The sequence below is a fragment of the Polypterus senegalus genome, chromosome 3 (assembly GCF_016835505.1).
Source record: "Polypterus senegalus isolate Bchr_013 chromosome 3, ASM1683550v1, whole genome shotgun sequence".
Taxonomy (NCBI): domain Eukaryota; kingdom Metazoa; phylum Chordata; class Cladistia; order Polypteriformes; family Polypteridae; genus Polypterus; species Polypterus senegalus.
This window is the reverse complement of record NC_053156.1, coordinates 289,405,615-289,425,673: the sequence shown is the minus strand read 5'-3', so window position 1 is coordinate 289,425,673 and position 20,059 is coordinate 289,405,615. Positions and strand designations below refer to the sequence as shown.

Here is a 20,059-nt window from a genome sequence, read left to right as displayed (position 1 = left end):
ATTCAACCATATATTTTTTCACAAGCAGGGCGTAATGATGATGCTGCTACCTTGTGAGGCCTAACCTGTACTGTCTTGCTGATGGATAGGAATTGAGTGTTTGCATGTCCTACTGTTGCACAGTATTGAAAATTGTCTGGGAAATAGATGAGTGCCTCACCTTGTTTGCCTTTGCTGGAATGAAATCTTACTCTTGATGTTGTCAGTCTTTTGAATTGTTCTTCAAGGCAAGGATTACTAAATACTTTTGTTAAACTTAGTCATTTACTGCTTTCTTTCTCTTGTTTATTTTATGTTAAAAAAGCCAATACCTACAATTGTATATGCACCTTACATGGGGTGTGTGCCTTTTTAATGTTTAGAGCCCTTTCAGTCTATGCCCTGTATGCTATGTCAGAACAGATTGCCTTGCATGGCACTGGAGGGCCAATTAAACATGACTACTGGGTGGGAATGTTAGGGTTACCTTTTTTTTTTTGTGCTGCAATTTTACTTTGAAGTGTCTGGCAAGCATGGTGAGGATAATCTATTAATACAGATTGACTTAAGGCTCAGTAAAACCTATTTTCATTGTCCTTTTTTGAAGGGGAAAGGGTTATGTGCATTATCAAGATATTCAGGTGCTTCACACCCTCATAACATGGTGGCTTTATCGAGCACTTTAAACGTGCAACTCTCTCTCTGTGGATTTATTACTCTGTAGCACTCAGGTTGATGTGTTATACAAAAGAAAAGACCCAGTGAATGTTGAGCCGTTGGGGGAAGTATATACCACAAACATTCTTACAGTATGTTTAAAGTCTGCTTTACTAATTTTTTTTTTTATATAAATACTTTTAGATGAGTTTTGATCCAAGCATTCTTCACAACAATGGTCACTCTGGATTTGCCAATGGAACAGCTGGGGGCCTTCGAGAAACTGGTGTCATTGAAAAGCTTCTCACATCTTATGGCTTCATTCAGTGTTCTGAGCGTCAGGCACGCCTTTTCTTCCATTGTTCCCAGTACAATGGTAACCTCCAGGAGCTGAAAGTGGGAGGTAGGCACACCTGTTAATTAGCATATGAATGCTTTTTTATTTTTTAATTCTCTCAATAGTTAAGTATATGGGGAAAAACTAATTTTGCTACCCTTTTGACGCTGATGTCTACTTAGATGATGTGGAGTTTGAAGTGTCATCTGACCGGCGCACTGGAAAACCAATTGCTGTAAAACTAGTGAAAATCAAACCTGAGATCCTGCCAGAGGAGCGGATCAGTGGACAGGTGAGGATAGTATAGTGACAGACATTTTACTAATATGGCTAAAAGGCTTTTCCTTTAAGGTTGAACGCATATTATACCAATAATGTAAACATTTATCTGTTACAGCAGCAGCCATTTTTTAAGCTGATTTTTAATTGGGATTTTAACGACGTAACGCTTCTCTTTCTGTCTTATTTTCTCGATATAACCTAGGGCAATGAATGTTGTATGTTTGTTATTTTTGGTTTTCCCTTGTGATATTGGATGCTGGTGATTATACCAGTTAGGGAGTGATGGGGGTTTTAGGGAAAAAGTTTTGTCATCTTTCACTCCTCCAAACCTAGTCAGATATCTCTTCACTTGCACTGCACTTGGAGACTTTTTTAGTCCTTTTTTCCAATCATTAGCATGTATTGAACTGGGGTTTCTCAACAATGCTTAGTCTCCATAGTAAATGCTTTATTTTGAAAACATGTCTGCAGATTATTGCAGCGGACCAAATCTCAAAATACTTTTGCTGCTGGTCACAAGTAGCTTCAATGTGGCCATCTCACTTTATACATATTGTGGAACTTGGCATTGGTGTGAAGAACTATTAAGGCCTGTATGTGCATCTCACTAACACCCTACTCCCTAACGAATGCTTTTAATCATACCTCTAAGCGTGAGACTGTAAATATTACTTTAAATGTTTTTTTGTGTGTGGAATAGGTTGTCTGCGCTATACCAAGCCACCTGGACGGCAAATCAGCCCCTGGCCAGACCCCAACTGGCAGTGTGTGTTACGAACGCAATGGGGTGAGTCAGAGATGCTCGCAGGGTGGTGGTGGTAGACTTCTTTGTGCATTGCTTTATTTGTGTCTATGAATGTGTTGATCCATAAATTACTCTTTCCTTTTCGTTTATTTTTGGGGAGTGGGTTATTTTGAGTAGCATTGTTGATTTTATAGGTTAAGTATGTATTTTTGTAATGTTTGAGTTATTCTACATAATGTAAGTTTTTGATCAAGCACAGATTATATATTTTATAAAATACATTTTTACTGTTCATTACAAAATATTTTAGTTGGTATGGTTTGCTGGCTGTTGAGGTCAGAGTCTATCCTTGCATTGATTTGAACGTTTTTTTTTTTTTTTGTTTTTTTTTTAACCACGTGGTTTTGTTAACTTGAAACTGTTTGGCAGTATAAATTTGATTGGTCAATCTCTTGTAAAATAATATGACTTAAACACTATGAATGCACAGTGTATCAGTTACAGGGTCAACATGTGTCTTGTAATTTCACTTCAGATGGTTTAGCAAAATAGAGTTTAAAGTTGTTGTACACAGGTATAACACAGTAAATAGGATTGGTAAGGAAATAATGCTAAGAGTTTTAAAATAAAAAGTCATGTTGCTTCATTCCATGGTTTAAATATCTAACTTTTATTTATAGAATTTATTTTTCTACTAATTACATTTTATTATTATTTAGAGCTACAGAAATCCATACTGGTGTGCTGATCATTTTGAATTATTGTAATTTATCTCTGCTCTTTTATTTTGAAGCCTAAATCTTTAAAAAGTGTTACTAATCTGATTACTCTTAAGAGTTTATAGAAAGATATCGAAATCTTAGCCTGTAGCAAAAGTACAGTTGTAAAATGTTCATCACATAAGTTGATCATCATTTATCACATTAATAAAGTAAGAAAAGACTGCATATGTCTAACTTTTTGATGTGTGGATACTACTTAATTTTACTGCTATTCTGTGTTAGCACAGTGCTGATATAAGTAGTATTTGTGGTCATAAATATCATTTGTGAATATTCTCATGCATGTACTGTAGTTTTCTGTAAGTGGCAGTGGAATAATAGATTACTCCTGCATTTGAATGAATGAAGACTGCATTAATTAATTAAAGATTAAGCAGTCCTTTGGACGTGGAAAACTGAAGTACACCGGAGCAAACTTAGAATAAATTCTCACTGTTTGTAATACGCACAAATACCTTCCAGTCTGCCTTTATGATTTATTGTGTGTGTATGTATGAGGAGAAGGTTAATATTTAGCCTTTGACTTTTTATGTACAGGAAGTGTTTTACCTGACCTACACACCAGAGGATGTAGAGGGCAGTTCACAGCTTGAAACTGGGGACAAAGTCACTTTCTTCATGGAGACTAACAAACAGTGGGTTACCTTATTTAGTCAGTTTTTTACTTTTGATTTGTTTCTTAATATTTTTGGTGTAATTCTACCTCAAGTACAATATATTTCGTGGTCTTTTCTGTCCTATTTTTTTTAAGAAAAAAGGAGGAGTGCAGTGATGCTGGAACCTTTTGTATTTGATAGCAGGACCAGTGAAATTTCACTATACTTGATTCCTATTACATAATCATCATAAAAACGGAAATCCCACTCATTTTATTAAAGACATCCGTTATTCAAGTGAACAATAGTGTTTTTTTCTGTATTCGAATATAAAATGTATAGATACTAATAACACCAGCTTTTAAAAATTGGTATATTGGTCAAGTAGTTATAGACATATTTTTCAAGTAAATTAGTATTAGCATTCAAGTTTAACAAGGCTTGAATTTAATTTGGTAGACCTGGAGAATCCCGTGTGTACCAAGTTGGGGGTGGTTCTAAACTTTGTGAGATTTTCGGTATAGGGTTTATAAAGAAAAGATCTCATCATGGATTATCTGAATATATCTCGCCACATGTAAATAACCAAATTTGTTCTCTTGACATTTTCTCTCCAATACCTGAAAAATAAAGGTTAAAATCAGTTCTGAATCTGTGAAGTCCAAGATAATTTAGGATGTGTTTTAAACAAACTCTTGAAAGCTGTTTTTGTAACAACATGATTCTACAAAACTGATTTGTCAGCAAAACACTGTTGGGTTTGTAACAGTGGCTATTGTAACAGTTATATTTGCTCTAGCTGGTTAAGTGTTTAGCTGAGTAATATTTAAACAGGTGAGTGAAATTGATTCAAATGTTACAAACTACTGGTGTATAAGTTTCTTGCTCCGTTTTTGCATTTGTCACAACATCCTGTGTGAAATCAAGCTTGTCAGTTTAACATTTATCCATCATTTCAGAACTCCCGTAAACAGCCTTTGTTATGCTGTTTAAAGAGCATCTTATAAGACTAAGCCTGTATTGCCAATGCGTATATGCAGATCCAGGATTTAACGGTTAACTTGACTGAAACTGCCCATAATTATTAAATTAGTTCAATGAACTAATCAAATATGTGACCCGTGCTTTCATTAGGTTTGTCACATGTTAGTAGTTATACTAATGAACGTTAGTTTGCCTTCAAAAAACTAAAGATGCACTCGTTATCGGTAATGTGAAATCTCTGTTCCATTATCTGGTTTGTGTAGGCTATTGCATTAAAAAGCAATTATTTTGCCAGGTCTTTATCTCCTCTTAGACATTTCTGACAGTACAAGTTAAAAACCATTACAGCTCACAAATGATCGATCAATCATTGCACTCTCAATGCATGCACAAATATTTTTCTGAACTAACTCCTTAATAAAATAAAAGCGGCAATAGCAAAAGCCTGTTTGTGTTTTAATAATAAGCTCAATTCCCACCATCATATGCTGAAAGGTTTCTGATTTGAACTTGGACACCTTTTAGACAAGACTTCTGCTGTTTTTCTTTTTGACATGTGTTGATGTGGTCCTGTATCATCACCACTTTGAGCCATTTTCATATGAAGTTTTTTCTCAAGTTTTACTCAAACATTGTGAATTCCTAAGTACAGTAATCCCTCGCTATATCGCGCTTCGACTTTCACGGCTTCACTCTATCGCGGATTTTAAATGTAAGCACATCTAAATATATATCACAGATTTTTTGCTGGTTCGCGTATTTCTGCGGACAATGGGTCTTTTAATTTATGGTACATGCTTCTTCAGTTTGCCCAGTTGATTTCATACAAGGGACGCTATTGGCAGATGGCTTAGAAGCTACCCAATCAGAGCATGTATTACATAAAACTCCTCAATGATATATGATATGCTTCCCGAGCGGTGCTTGATTGTTTGCTTTTATCTGTCTCTCTCACTCTCTCTGCCTGACGGAGGGGGTGTGAGCAGAGAGGCTGTTTGCTTAGAAGATACGGACGCTACTGTAAAAAATGCAGCTTTGTTGCGGTGCTTCGGCATACTTAAAAACCAAAAAGCAAGTATTGATTTTTTGATTGTTTGTTTTTCTGTCACGCTCTGACATTCTCTGCTCCTGATGGCGCTCCTTTGAAGAGAAGATATGTTTGCATTCTTTTAATTGTGAGAAAGAACTGTCATCTCTGTCTTGTCATGGAGCACAGTTTAAACTTTTGACTAAAGGGTGTTATTTCATGTCTAGAGGGCTCTAATAATGTTAACAGTACGGGAGAGTTTTTATAAGGGCTTAAATATATAAAAATAACCATACAAACATATGGTTTCTACTTCACGGATTTTCATCTATTGCGGGGGGTTCTGGAACGCAACCCCCGCGATCGAGGAGGGATTACTGTACTTTCATACATTCATGCATGACTGTAGTACTTACTTTCGGTACAAAAGCTAGTACCATTAAGTTTTCACAATTACATATCTATTGATACCAAAGTATAGATTCTAGTGACTTTTATAGCACCAGTTACCTAAATATGTCAGCTGCATTCTGTTTCACCAAATTTATGTATTATGACCAAATATGATTTTGCCATAAAAAGTCCAAATGTATGTTTGCTAGCTAATAAGTTACTAAAAATATTGAACAGTCTAGCTCAGGGGTGCCCAAGACGTCAATCGCAGAAAAAAAATCCAATTCCACATCTAGTCCATACCCTCCCCAAAGAATTTTTTTTTTTTTTTAATCCCTTCTTTAGTCAATATAAATTGGAAGGCTAACTAGATCACAGCCCGAGTTTTGCAGTAGCTCGCGCTTTTGATTGTGAGTGCAAGATGACCAGTGTGTTAGAAGAGATCTCAGACTGGCCGCCCTGTATGTCAATTAAGTGGCAAATGCCATAGGGAGGATATATGATAGACTAACGTTTAAGAAAAATTTTTGATTGCCATGCGATCTACCTGCACTACCTTTGCAATCTACCGGTCGATTGCGATCGATGCATTGGGTACTCCTGTCCTATACCATTTGACACATGGTGATTAAGATTGTTCACTTCATTATTTTCAGACTCCAGGCCTTATGGGCTACTGGTAGAAGAATAATACCCTAATGCTTCTGTGTGCTGCTTCACATAGGTCAAATTTACTGCTTTTTGGTTTGACCCCCTCTCTTTGCTCCAGAGATTTTCCACACCTTTACCAACAATCCCCAAAATATCAGATTTATACTCAAATTGGCTGAGATTGTCTGTAGCTGACACAAAAAGAGAGAGACAAAAAATCTACCACAGTGGCCCTGGTGATAAAACCTTGTGGTTATTAGCAACCTACATGAAACTCTGAAGTACATATTTCACGTAAAACCACATTCTTTGATTGTTGCTGCAATTATAGTGGTTCCTGAATCCTGGTGCATCACCTATAACTGGCCCAAATGTTGGTGGTTTTGTAGTTTTCTCTGAATTAGGAACATCGGCTTCATCCAAGTCTTCAAGCGTGTTCTTATTAATGGATCTCTCTTGTTGCTGTAACTCTCAATTCACCTTGAACCTTGCCTTATAAATTTTTAGCTGTAGAGAGTGATCTCATTGCACATTTATTACCTCGACTGCTTCAGGTTTTCTACCTCTGTATCCTTTCCTGTTCCTCATACAAAAGACTTCACAAGAATATTAACCCACTTCCTCCTCTGATTGTGTATAGTACTGAAAATCTTGACATTTTTAGTTTCGGTCAAGCACTGCATTCATCTTAGAGGGATGTATTTTCTTTAACATTTCTAGCATTAGACCCGAGCGTTAGTCTGGCCATGGAAAAACCTGCTAGTCCCGAGTGCAACTGAATAGAAGTGTCTCATAAGTATTAGACCTGAGGATTATTCAGGCTGTTAAAGTACTAACAGCATTAGTGCCTAGTATTTTTCAGGCCAAAGTATAAGCGTGTCTTACGTAAGCCAGATCCACGTGTTACCTGAGCATCGTTGTCAATGCATTTCCTCCTAGCCTTGTAATGGCGTCTCATAAGTTCTTTTTCAGCAGCCAAGGTGTTTCATGCTCTTGACAGTGACGATTGGTGATGTTGAGGAGCCTCTCACCAGGTAGTGATGAATTGAATTTAGTCTTCAGGCAGTGAAAATGAAACAGACAATGAAACCGAAAGCGATTGTGATGAATCCGAAAATGATATTCGATCCTGTTTGGGTTTCTTTTTACCCTGCTTCAGACAAACCAGCATCTCCTGGTTTTGATTTTGTAGGGCAGCCAGGAATAAAAGTAAACATTGATAGCCAAGATTCACTTATTTACTTGATAATGACATGATTGAAAGAACTGTTGTTGAGACAAACAGTTAAGCTAAACAGTGTTTGGTAATTGGATGTACACCTAAGCAGTTTTCTTGTTCAAATAACAGTGTGACAGTATATATGATATTAGAATCATTATTATTCATCATTATTTGTATCATAATTTTTAAACTTCTGACCTTTGTACTTTTAGTGTTTTACTTGTTTTACAGTAGAAAGATGAGATTGAATAAAAATATATAAATTTTTCAAGCCAAAAAATGCATTGCTTTTTACATGTTGTTCTGAGAGAAAAAAAAGTAACTCAAAGGAGATTAAATATTTATAATTTATTTTGAAAGCCAGAGTCTTATGAGAAATATCTCTGCTTGTTTATCTTCTCAGTACTGGGGCAGTGAGTGCACATAATATTGTGCTGGTGAAGAAGAAACAAGCTCGCTGTCAGGGAGTGGTTTGTGCAACCAAGGTAAGCTTCCTCTTCTGGTTCAGTTTACAAGAATCAAAGTAGAATGTCCGCATGCAATGTAATTCTCACTAAAAGCCTTTCATAACGCTTCTAAATGTTGGGTTTTTTGTTTATTTCTTTAAACAGGAGGCTTTTGGGTTTATTGAAAGGGGAGATGTAGTGAAGGAGATTTTCTTCCACTATAGTGAGTTTAAAGGAGATTTGGAAACATTGCAGGCTGGTGACGATGTGGAATTTACTATCAAAGACCGAAATGTAAGTACCTAGGCTGTAACTGAAAAGTTTTAGTTCTTAAAATCTTTTAATGGGCCTTGGGTTTATGTAAATATTGACCAAAGCTTTAATAGATTCCTTTAAAGATAGTGGTGGGACCACTATGCAGACATATAGAAGATTTACATTTTCTGCATGACCCATTATGTCAAAGCACAGAGCAGGTAAAATGGATTTAAAGCTTCTTTAAGCATGGATGAACTTTAGTTTCCCTGTATAACCTACACTACCATACTCCCAAATTACACCTTTAATATGTCATGGGTTTTCGACTGTAGTATTCATACAATCATTTCATCTTTGTCCAGCGACTGTGTTTTTTTTAATGTAATGACCAAAGCAAAATATTTGTAACTTGAAATGACATCTAAGGTTTATTTTATTGGCTATTACTTACCAACCACCCCCCGCCAATGGCTGCAAAGAGAGTTCTAGAACTGGGGGAATCCAGTGTTGCCATTTGTTTGTGGGAAATCCTGCTATTTAACTGTAATGCTCTGTCCATTCACCACTTTTACAAATTTGGCTACATGGCTAAAGTTTTTGGACACTTGACAATCACACCTATATGAGCCTTTTGGACATCCCATTCCAAAACCATGGGTATTATGGAGTTTGTCGGTGTAGGTATAATGGCTTCCATCTTTTGGGAACATTTTATGTATTTTTCAGTGTGTCGGTTGGACTTTGTGCACTTAAGGCTAAATGAGCATTTGTGAGCTCTAGTACTTAGTTGTGCAGTACCTCAGTTTGCATACCTTGGCAGAATTTGTGAAATATTGCTCATTTTTTGGAAAATACAAGTAATCTTGCAGAAAGCTTTCCTTTTAATTGCGGAGTGTGCTTAGGTAAAGCAATTTATTATCTACCTAATTGTGTGTGCCTTTTTTAAATCATAATGATAACTGAAATAACCCAAATGAGCCGAAAACGTGACATACCCGCCGAAAACGTGACATACCCTTGAATGTTGGGGCCGATAAAATGCACACAAATTAAGGGGTAACCAAGGGCTAGTGTCCACACCTGAAACTTTTCATTCTAATCTGTGTGTGTATATACATTCTCAATTTAAATTTATGCAAAGCTACAATGACTTTGCTGGATGCCAAGCCATGGGAAAAGCAAAAAAAACTGTTGCAAAAAATCTGGAAGATAAGGTTGTTAATTTGTGTAAATCAGTAAAAGGATATAAAAAGATATCTGGATATCTGAAAAGGCCTTTCAGTAGTGTTCACGCTCTGATAGTAAAAGTAGAAAGTTAGGGGTTCTGTTTAGCCACAACTGCCAGGATCATTTGTGTAGCTGCCTAGAAAAAAACACAAGCCACTTCAACTGAGATACAGGCTTCTTTGCAAACAAGTGGTGTTGCTGTTTCAAAATGCACAATAAGGAGGCACTTTAACAAAAATTCATGCAAGACCTCCCATGAATTTATGGAAGCTGGAGGTTTTTTGACAAAAAGAACAGGCGGCTCTACCACCTGAGAAAATCAAGGGCCTCCTCCACAGCTATCACAAAAGACTGCATGTAATCACTGATGCTAAAGGAGGTAATAAACCGTATTAAGAACTAAGGGCATGCAAAATTTTGAACAGCGACTATCATTATTTATTACTATGTTTTGTTTAATGGACGTGCTATTCTCTGATGCCTTACAATGTAACTTGGATTCCATTAAAAGTAAATGAATTGTGTTTTGCTTCATCAATCATCCTTTCTTTAAAGTATGGCACACTTCTTACAAATTCTGCCAGGGTATGTAAACTTGTGAGCACAACTGTATGTTAGACATGAAGACGTGGCTTCTAGTTGGCGTTCCAGTTCATCCTGTAACTCAGAAAGGTTAAGGTCAGGGCTCACTATAGCCTACTAGAGTTCTTCCATCTCTTTATGGACCTGGCTTTGTGCTCAGGGGCACAGTCATGCCAGAACAGCAAAGGGCCTTCCCCAAACTGTTGACACAAAGTTGGAAATGAAAAATTGTCTGAAATGTCTTTTGTATGCTGTAGCATTAACGGTACCCATCACTGAAATCAAGGGGCCTAGCCCAAATACTGAAAAACAGCCCCAGATTATTATCCCTCCTCCACCACACTTTACAGTAGGCACTATACAGTCCAAAAGGTTTTTGTTTCACTTTTCTAACATGCAACATGATTCAGAACTCTGTGGCCCCCTCACTGAATTTCCATGGTCTACCATTTTGTGGTTGACCTATTCTTTCCACTTCATTATAGCTCTCACAGTTGACTGGAGTAGATCTAGCAGACCAGAAATTCCACCTATTTCCTTGAGGTAAAGATGACATCCTGTAGCAGTGCCCCTTTTTTAAAAGTCACAACTCTTCAGTATGGCTCATTCTATTGGCATTATTTTGTCAAACAAGATTATATGCTTGATTTGATGCACTTAAAGACAGTGCATGCAGCTGAGGCACCAGAAGTTAGTAATTCAGAGTTGTGTACACCTATTCTTGGCCATATAGTGTATTAGCTGCAATGGGTCAATGGTTTTAATATAAATTGGCTGAAAGTCGGGGGACTAGATGCTCAAGAATGGGCCTGGCAGCAGAATAGTACTTTAAAATATTAGATAAGCATTTCAGAATCTGTTCTTAGTGCCATTGTAGATCCAAAAACAGGGCGGTGAGGAAGTAAAATCTGTTGTAAAATGCATTGTCTTTGTTTTCAAGAAACGCAAGGTTGTTTGCTTCCACTAATGATGTTTTTACTAATTACAGTGCTAGGTAAACAAACAATTTAAAAAAGGCTGATTGTGGAGATGATTCACAAAAATAGATCTGTAAAATACAGTGCCTTGGTGAAATTAGTGAGGAAAAATAGCCAGTAGTTCAGTGACATTTGATCAGATAGCCTTACTGTCTTGTGTTCCTGCATTGTCAAATATATATATATTGATCTCTTTCAAGGGAAAGGAAGTTGCCACAGAAGTGAGACTGCTACCTCAAGGAACAGTTATCTTTGAAGATATAAGCATTGAGCAATTTGAGGGCGTGGTGATCAAAGTGATTCCCAAAGTACCCAACAAAAATCAGGTATTTTAATTTTATTTATTTCTGTCTGTCTGTCTGTATCTTATCAACGAACAATTTCAGTATTTGGGGAAGTGACAAAAATGGCCATGTTTTAAATATTTGATCTGGTTCTTAATGGGTTCCAACCAGCACTGAACCAAAACCCTGAATTGGATTAAGCAAATTTAAGAATGTAAAGTCATGTTATATGCAGTATTATATTGCATGCTCTGCTGCTCTCGTACATAGGGATGCATACATGTTCATAAGTATATGAAAAATAACTTGAGGACATGTACAGTGTGTTCTAAATTGGAAATTCTGATGTCATAAAAAAAGATTTTCTGTGTTTAATTTCATGAATATTCAATTGTTAGGCATTGTCCATAGCAAATACTAAACCCCACCATTTACATAATCTAGCAGTTTCCACAGTTGAGTCTCAAAGTGTAAACGACTTATGAAATCCTCTGCAGGTTACAAAAGTCAATTTTTATAGTTAAAGATTGTATTAGCATCATGCTAATCTGAACATATTAGGCAACCCTTTCCCCAATTGAAGTTCTCCTGATCTTGAGAAAAATTTAAGTGGTGCTTTAGGCCCTTGAGCTTTACAGAATGTCTTTTATTTTTAACACTAGAATCCATTCATGCCTATGAAAAAACTCAATCTTGGGCCACCTTAAATTCCTTTGCACCGCTCCATCACAGTCTTTTGTTTTGCAAATGTATCGATCAGCACAAGCAGCGAGCAAACTGCTATCCTATCCCCTACCTCCAACAGATCTGAAGTCAGTCGCAAAATTTGTAGAGCTTGAGTGCGTTTAACTGGGTGTGAGGTGCCTAGAGTTGTATAGAGTAAATAATATATCGTTATTTGGAATACATACATTTCATGTGAGTTCTGTGTCTACAACGATCTGTGTAAGAGTAGGATGACAAGAAAATTGTGAGGCATTCTTCGTCTTTTTGGGCACATGCACCATCAGCATGGCACTACAAGATGTAAACACTAGCATGGCAAATTGCTCTCATACTAAAGTGACTACAGCTGCATGTGGAAATCCCATTTTACTTATGGTACCAAGCAGAGCTGTGTTGCTGTGCAGCAGTCTATTAGCCAGTGAAAGCGTTGTGAGGAAGCCGTTACAGTTCTGTCTTTGTCCAGAAGCTGCTCCATAAGCTTTATGACCATAGACTCGGAAAGCCTTTGCTTTGGGTTGTAACTTGAAACACGGCTCTCAACAAAATGTTGCTAGATGTCAGAAATCGCCGCAAATCTGTCATTTTTTCACACATTCTGCATGGATGTCTTTGTTTTCCAAGCACAAATGCCACATGATAATTAAAAGGTGGTCATGGGACATCGTATGTTTGATTGCCTTCACAACAGATAGTTCTGAGCAGGCATCAACCAGAGCACCAACTGTGGTCATCGCTGCTCTTGTGAAAAGAATGGAGATTAATGCCATCGGCTCGGAGAGGGAGAGGCAAATTCATTATACCACATGAATGTCACTGACAGAATAAAACTGAAGAATAATAAAAAAGCGCGTTAACTTTTACAAGTAGCCAAAATTTACACCAGGTGTTAGACTCAAATCAAATGTATGTTTTTTATTATAGTGTAGTGACCTCCGCGTCAAGTTCGAAAAGAGACACTACAATAGTAATAATAGCAGTTCACTGCTCAAAACGTGGAGCGCTGGGACTCGAACCCGGAACCTTTTGGTTATAAGGCAGCATTTCTTACCTCTGCACCATCTGAGAATACATAACGCTCTGTCGATTGACATTTAAGCTTGGGTTTTTAACTCCTTGATAACATGTAAATTGAATGATTTTTTTTTCTTTGGTTATATTCTTGAATAAAAGCACACGTTTATTTGATATGTGGACTACAGTTTTCAAACGTACACTTCATGTCATTATTAGTATAACATGGAAAAAGTTTGTTTTAGGTATGTGTTCAGTATCTCTTGCCTTGCATTTTTACTGTCATCCTACATTTGAACAGATCATTATGTATGTATTCCAAATATTATTTACCCTATACCACTCCAGACACCTCACACCCAGATAAACACACTTGAGCTCTGTGAATTTTGTGACTGACTTCAGCTTTGTCTGTGGTGGGAAGTGGTTGATGAGATAGCAGGCTGCCTGCTGCCGGTGCTGATCAACACATTTGAAAAACAAAAGACGCTGATGGGGAGGTGCAAAGGAATTTAAGGTGGCCTGGGATTACAAGTTTTTTCATAGGCTTCAGGGATTCTAGTGTTTAAACACAGTTTTTAATATCAACAAACATACAATAGTATCAAGGTTAAATATCTGGCATAAACCTCCAGCATGTACAAAACTAAACAATTAAGACTGTATAAATTGTTAAAAGGAATAGTACTAACCCTACGGGTTGTGGATGGTCTAGATATTGGATGGTGCACAGTACTACTATACCAAGAACACAATTTTTTTTTAATCTTAGAGTAAAATCATATATGCTATTAGTAACGATTGAAAGGAGATTAAGCCTGTTTTAAACAGCTGTGTTATGAATGGGTTTTGCATTATTTCTGGCTATAGTATCAAAATAATAAGGTAATGCTTTTGTTTTAGGATATAGAGAATAAAAGTATTTGGACCCCTTTTTTTTTCCCAAATTTGGGTATTTTGCAGCCTTATGATAAAATGTTTTAAACTCATTTTTTTCCTCATTAAGCAACACACAGTTCTTCAGAATGACAGAATGAAAACAAAATGTCAAATTTTTTCCAGTTTAAAAAAAAACAAAAAAACTGAAATACTACATTAACGCAAGTATTCATACCCTTTGCTATTATGTGTGAAATTTTGCTCAGGTACATTCCATTCTGTTGCTCATCGTTAAGGTGTTTCTGCACTTTGTTTGGAATCTGTTTAAGTCAGTTGCTTGGACGTGATTAGGAATGTGTATCGGGGCAAACACCAAGGTGAAGGAATTGCCTTGTAAAGTTAGAGACTGGATTGTGTCAAGGGATAGATCTGGGAAATTTCTGCAGCATTAATGGCTTCTAAGACCATTATGGTCTCCATAATTCCTAAGTGGAATAAGTTTGTAACAATGACAACTCTTCTAGCTGCCACTCGGTCAAACTGAGCAATCAGGAGAGAATGGCCTTTTTAAGGGATGTTACCAAGATCACGGTGGTCACTTTGGCTGAGTTTCAGGGAATCTGTGTTAAAATGTGAGAAACATCCAGAGGGTCAACCATCACTACAGCACTCCATCAATCTGGGCTTTATGGCATAGTGACCAGTCTGTCGTCTGTAAAAGACACATGAAGGCCTGTTTCTAATTTACAAAAATTCAGATTAAACCAAGATTGGTGTCATATCTTAAGGAAATCGGGAGTTGCTTCTCACCTAAGCAATGTACTATTCCAACTTGAAGCATTGTGTTGGCAGCATCATCCTGTGGGGTTCAGAGTGGTAGGCTACTCAGGGTCAAGGAAATGCTGATTGGAGCAAAGTACGGATAGATCATTAATGAAAACTCTGCTAAAGATTTACCTTCCAACAGGACAGTAACCCTAGGCCCAAAGCAAAAGCATGAGTGGCATTTGAACAATTTTAAATGCCCAAGTGGTCCAGCCAAAACTTGGACTTGAACCCATGCGAACATCTCTGGAGAGATCTGAAAATAGCTGTTTTTGAAGTCTTCATCCAGCTTGACATAAGTTGAGAGAATCTGAAGAGAAGAATAAAAATTGTCAAATTCATGTGTGTCAAAATTTTTTTTTTTTTTAAGTAAATGTGCCAACATTTTTTTTTAGCTTTGCCAATCTGGGATATTGAGTGTTACGTGCTCAATAAATAATAATTTAAATAAATTTAAATTGTTTTAGCCTAAGGCTGCAACAGAACAAAATGTGAAAAAAGTGAAGGTGTCACTTTTCACTGTATATTACCTAGTTTAAAAAGTGTCACATGATGATTTTAACTGCTTTGAATACCAATTAATGTGTTATAGAATGACCCACTACCAGGCAGAATCAGAGCACGAATAAATTATACCGAGAAGGAGCTCTTCTTTGGAGATAAAGATACCAAGTCCAAAGTAACATTGCTGGAGGGTGACCATGTGCAGTTTAACATATCCACTGATCGCCGGGACAAACTTGAACGTGCCACGAACATAGAATTACTACCAGACAGTTTCCAGTACACCAAGGAGACCAGAGAAATGGTAAGTAACTCAGACTAATTTATATGTTTAAAGGAGTAACTAGCTGTGCTGCCTATCTAAAGGTAGGTTAGAAACTTAAGTAATTAAAATTAGACCTTAACATAAATATTTTCAGTTTACCATACAATGCAATTATCCGTTAAATGCCATCTGGTAGGAATAGGTAAAAGATGCTTTACTGTTTATAATGTGCCATAAATTGAAATGACAGAGACGTATCTACTGAATGAACACAGACACAATTGCTTAAGGTACAATCCTAGTTACAGCTCAGTATGAAATGTAAGTTTCATCAGCCTCACTGGTTGTGAGGTAATTAATGTTAAAAGAAGGAATAGTCATTTCAGTAAGGGTATTACATTTTCGTACCCACCCCAATGAAAACAGGAAAATGAATGACTGCTGACTAGAAAAATTCATGTTTGTGCTGAAAGTAAAGTTGGTAATCATATGTATTGATGTCTTGTTCTTAACTTTTAGCTGCAGTGATATCTGTGGCCCAAGGTCTGTTTAAATGTTGATTTTTTTCAGACAGCAAAGGGCCCACTTGAAAGGCTGGAATAAAACTAAACAAAATGGGTGTTCAGAGCATAGTGAGTAGTAGATGAGTGCAATATTGGCTAAAACACAAGTTATCTCTAAGTGAAATTGTCTAGACAGGAATATTATGAAAAAGCTGGTTAAATTAGCTGGTGATGCCAAATTAACTGGAATGGCACATACTACAGAATCTGCTGTATTGCTGTGACTTGGAGAGAATGCAGGCTTGGGCAGAGTTGTTTCAGTTGAAACTTGATTTAAGCAAATGTATGGGATTACAGGTAGGAAGTAAAATGTTATATACAAAGTGGGAGTTCTGTAACTTGAAAGTGCCCCTTTATGAGAGAGACTTTAGAGTCTTGGTGAACTCTTCAATTTCTACGCCCAGATATTGTAACAAAAGCCATTAAAGAAGGGTAACAGAATGATAGGTTATATATCACAATGTATAGAGTACAAATTATAGGAAGGTTATGCTTAAACCTTTTAATGCACTGGTGAGGCCACATCTTAAGTACAGCGTGCAGTTTTGGACTCCATGAAGAAAGAAAATCATAGCAGTGCTAGGCTGACACTAGGCTGATTCAGGGACTGAAAAGTATGAATTATAAGCAAAGATTGAAGGAGGTAAACCTTTTTGGTTTATGTAAATGGAAATTTTAAAGACTGGACATGATTGAAGTGTTCAAAATTCTGAAAGTAATTAGTACAGTAAATCCAGGCTCTCACGTTAAAATTAGTTCACTAACACTGGCACAGTTGGTAATGTTCAGGACAAATGTCAGTCTTTAAGAAACGTTTTCTTCACACAGAGCACCCCAGATACATTGAATATACTATCAAATAGTAAGTAGAGTAGAACTTCAAGGACCTTCAAAACTATACTTAGAGAAATTAGGGGTTGGGCTGAATGGCCTGTTCTTCTCTAAATTTTTCAGATTTTTCTAACAGTGTTGTAGAACAGTGCCTAAAGTAACTCCTAAATCCCTATATTTCAGATTTTGTTTTTAGCTGTTTTTTTTTTTTTTTGTTGTTTTTGTTTTTTTTTTATAATTTTTTTAGGGCGTTATTGCTGCTATGAGAGATGGCTTTGGTTTCATCAAATGTGTTGACCGGGATGCCAGGATGTTCTTTCATTTCAGTGAGATTCTTGAGGAGAGCCAGCTGCACATTTCTGATGAAGTGGAGTTCACTGTGGTTCCAGTAAGTAATGGCAATTTCTTCAGCAAGCTCATGATACAATTCATCTATTTTGGATCATAATTTGTATCTAGGTGTTTTTGAAAGAACTTAGCAGAGTGTTGCATCTTTCAATTGATGTGTTGCAAATACAAACCTGTCAAACTAGAATACAGCAAATAAATTTAGATGAAATTAATCAGACATCTCGGAGGAGACATTCCTGTTGAACCATTTATTACTTTTTAAACTGAAGTCATAAACCAAATACAACTTTATTTTTATCATCCAGGACATGCTGTCTGCACAGAGAAACCATGCGGTTCGTATTAAGAAACTTCCTAAAGGCACAGTGTCTTTCCACACACAATCTGAGCAACGTTATGTGGGCATTGTGGACAAAGAAGCAGTTGGGACCTCGCTTAAATCTAGCAGTCCATCCAAAATCAAGGAAAAGGTTTGTTTCTCTTATTTTCTTTTCTAGCTTATCTCCTTTGTCTAAATTTCTAATCTTAACCTTAGTGCCTATCATTCTCTCTTTACACTATCCTAAAATTATGTCTATTCTCTATTCTACTCCTTTTTTGCTCTCTGGCTGTGCCATATGTGATTAGAAGAAAGAAAAGGTATGGCAAATACTGCTTTTGTTTTTACTAATAATGGTCTTGCAAGATGGTGAAACTGTTCATATAATGCTGGCCGTTTTTGTTTTGTTGTAAAGTACAATGAAAGTTCTGACATCTTTGGGCTTAGTCAGATGTCTAAAATCTATTTTTTTTTTTTTTATTTTTTTAATTTTTAATGTAATACATCTTAAGAACTCTACTATAAGACAAGATCAAATTCCCAGACTATACTTTAATTTGCTTTTACTCTTGGATAAAATTAACTGTATTCAAGGAGATAAAAACAGTAAAAGGCAATACTGTAAGTAAATGAAGGCGTGCAGTTGAGCATCAGAGTTAGGGAAATGCATATGCTTTATGTTGAGCACTATTCATTAAATGATAAAAAAATAAAATAAACGGGTATTTTTCATTCAGGTTTTCTTTTTAAATTCAATAAAAAAAATTTTATACCTGTTTATGTGCACAGTATTTTGTTTTGTCTTCTGTAGTTATTACTGTTCAAAAAAAATATAAAGCATATCTTTTGTCAGAGTGGGATGGCATGGCTTTCATGTTGCACATACGTGTATGATGTGACAATTTTATTTAAGAAATTCTTATCCAAATGGATAGCATTTTATGTAGCTAAATTTATATTTGACTGTACAAGAGTTAAAGACTTCAGTATCATCCAAAGGAGGAAGCTTTAACAGGATACGGCCAATTACAATGGGGTATTGTGCATACTTATAATAAATGCCAGAATGAGGGTCTACAGATGAGCAGATTGTGAATTTATTTTAATTAAGGGAATGTAGCTCTGCTAAAATGAGAAAGTAGCTGTTGCTTTTGTCAATCACCTGGATTGGTTAACAGCATGTTAACTTCACAGAGAGAAATTAAGGCATGCAGGTCAGTGTTGAACTTTTGTTAAACAAGTTGCTAACTCACTACAGGCATGTTTATAATGCATGCAGAATTATAAATCATGTCTTCCTCAAATACTGCTTCTCTTAATCTTAAGAGTTGGAAGACTAGAAGTTTGATTTGGGTGCATATAGTCTTCACGTTTGGTTTGAACATTTTAAAAGTTAAAATTACAGATGTTTAATATCTTAAAGATAACACTGTTTAGTCTCAAATCAAAGTACTTTGAGAATAGTAATAGAAGGTAATATATTGATTCTCCGCTTTCTGGCCCTTGAAGTTGTTTTTGTGCAAGTTTTAATTTTAATAATTTACACACCATTGATATTTTAAGAGAACTAGACGGAAATGAAGATTATAGCAAAATTCTGCTTTAGAAGTTACCTTTTTCCTGCTGGAATCGCATTTTCATTGAAACTCTTTATCATTTGAAAAGTATGCAGAGAGATGTTTGACATAGTAAACACTTGCAGAAATGATTTCAGATGTTATGTTAGCCAATCACTGTGTTATGGTAGAAAAACCTGAATGCCCAAGAATACAGACATATTTACCATGTTGTCAAAAAAACTAGTTATATTGCAGATCTATCCAGTATAAAAAAATGTAAAAAAAATGTTGATTCTTCATATGCAGAGAGAATTTGGAACATTAAGCAAGTTAGTATTATACACAAATGCATATTATGGTATATTATTTGGTAATTGGTTTTATTTATTTTAGGATTCTGAAGAAGGCGTCATTTCTTATGAAGACTGTGGCGTGAAGCTTACTATACCCTACTATATCAAGGATTTGGAAGGATCTGTTTTTCCACAAGTTGGTGACAAGGTATCAACATCTTGGAACATTTTATGTACAGTTTATGTATGTTCAAACTGAACAGCTTGAAGGTTAAGCAGAGCATTTATAAAGTCTTATTAATTTACAACCATCTCCTGCATTTGTGATGAACAATAAACATGGGAAACTATAGCACAGGGTGCAGTAACCTTGATCTTAAAAGCCTTCTGAAATCTAGGCTTTTTGAGTTCCTTTGTGTTTGTCCTTAGTTTGATTATTTGAAAAATAAAATTATTCTGCATGGTGCATTCTCTGAACACAATAACTTTTGCAATATTTTAAGT

At 36.2% G+C, this 20,059-nt stretch overlaps 1 protein-coding gene across 6 annotated transcripts in view; it reads left to right on the top strand.

Moving 5' to 3' along the window:
• The window catches only part of csde1 (cold shock domain containing E1, RNA-binding), a 68,855-nt gene that overhangs the window by 34,170 nt on the left and 14,626 nt on the right, over positions 1–20,059 (top strand). For 3 of the 6 annotated variants that reach the window (XM_039749404.1, XM_039749398.1, XM_039749399.1), the window contains 12 exons: positions 841–1,039; positions 1,156–1,265; positions 1,956–2,042; positions 3,320–3,417; positions 8,059–8,140; positions 8,267–8,395; positions 11,346–11,471; positions 15,463–15,678; positions 17,281–17,421; positions 17,690–17,854; positions 18,012–18,023; positions 19,656–19,763. In XM_039749404.1, coding sequence (XP_039605338.1) covers positions 841–1,039; positions 1,156–1,265; positions 1,956–2,042; positions 3,320–3,417; positions 8,059–8,140; positions 8,267–8,395; positions 11,346–11,471; positions 15,463–15,678; positions 17,281–17,421; positions 17,690–17,854; positions 18,012–18,023; positions 19,656–19,763 — 1,473 coding nt within the window. The remainder of the gene's footprint in view (positions 1–840; positions 1,040–1,155; positions 1,266–1,955; positions 2,043–3,319; positions 3,418–8,058; positions 8,141–8,266; positions 8,396–11,345; positions 11,472–15,462; positions 15,679–17,280; positions 17,422–17,689; positions 17,855–18,011; positions 18,024–19,655; positions 19,764–20,059) is intronic. The other 3 variants (XM_039749401.1, XM_039749400.1, XM_039749402.1) reach the window with 3 other exon arrangements.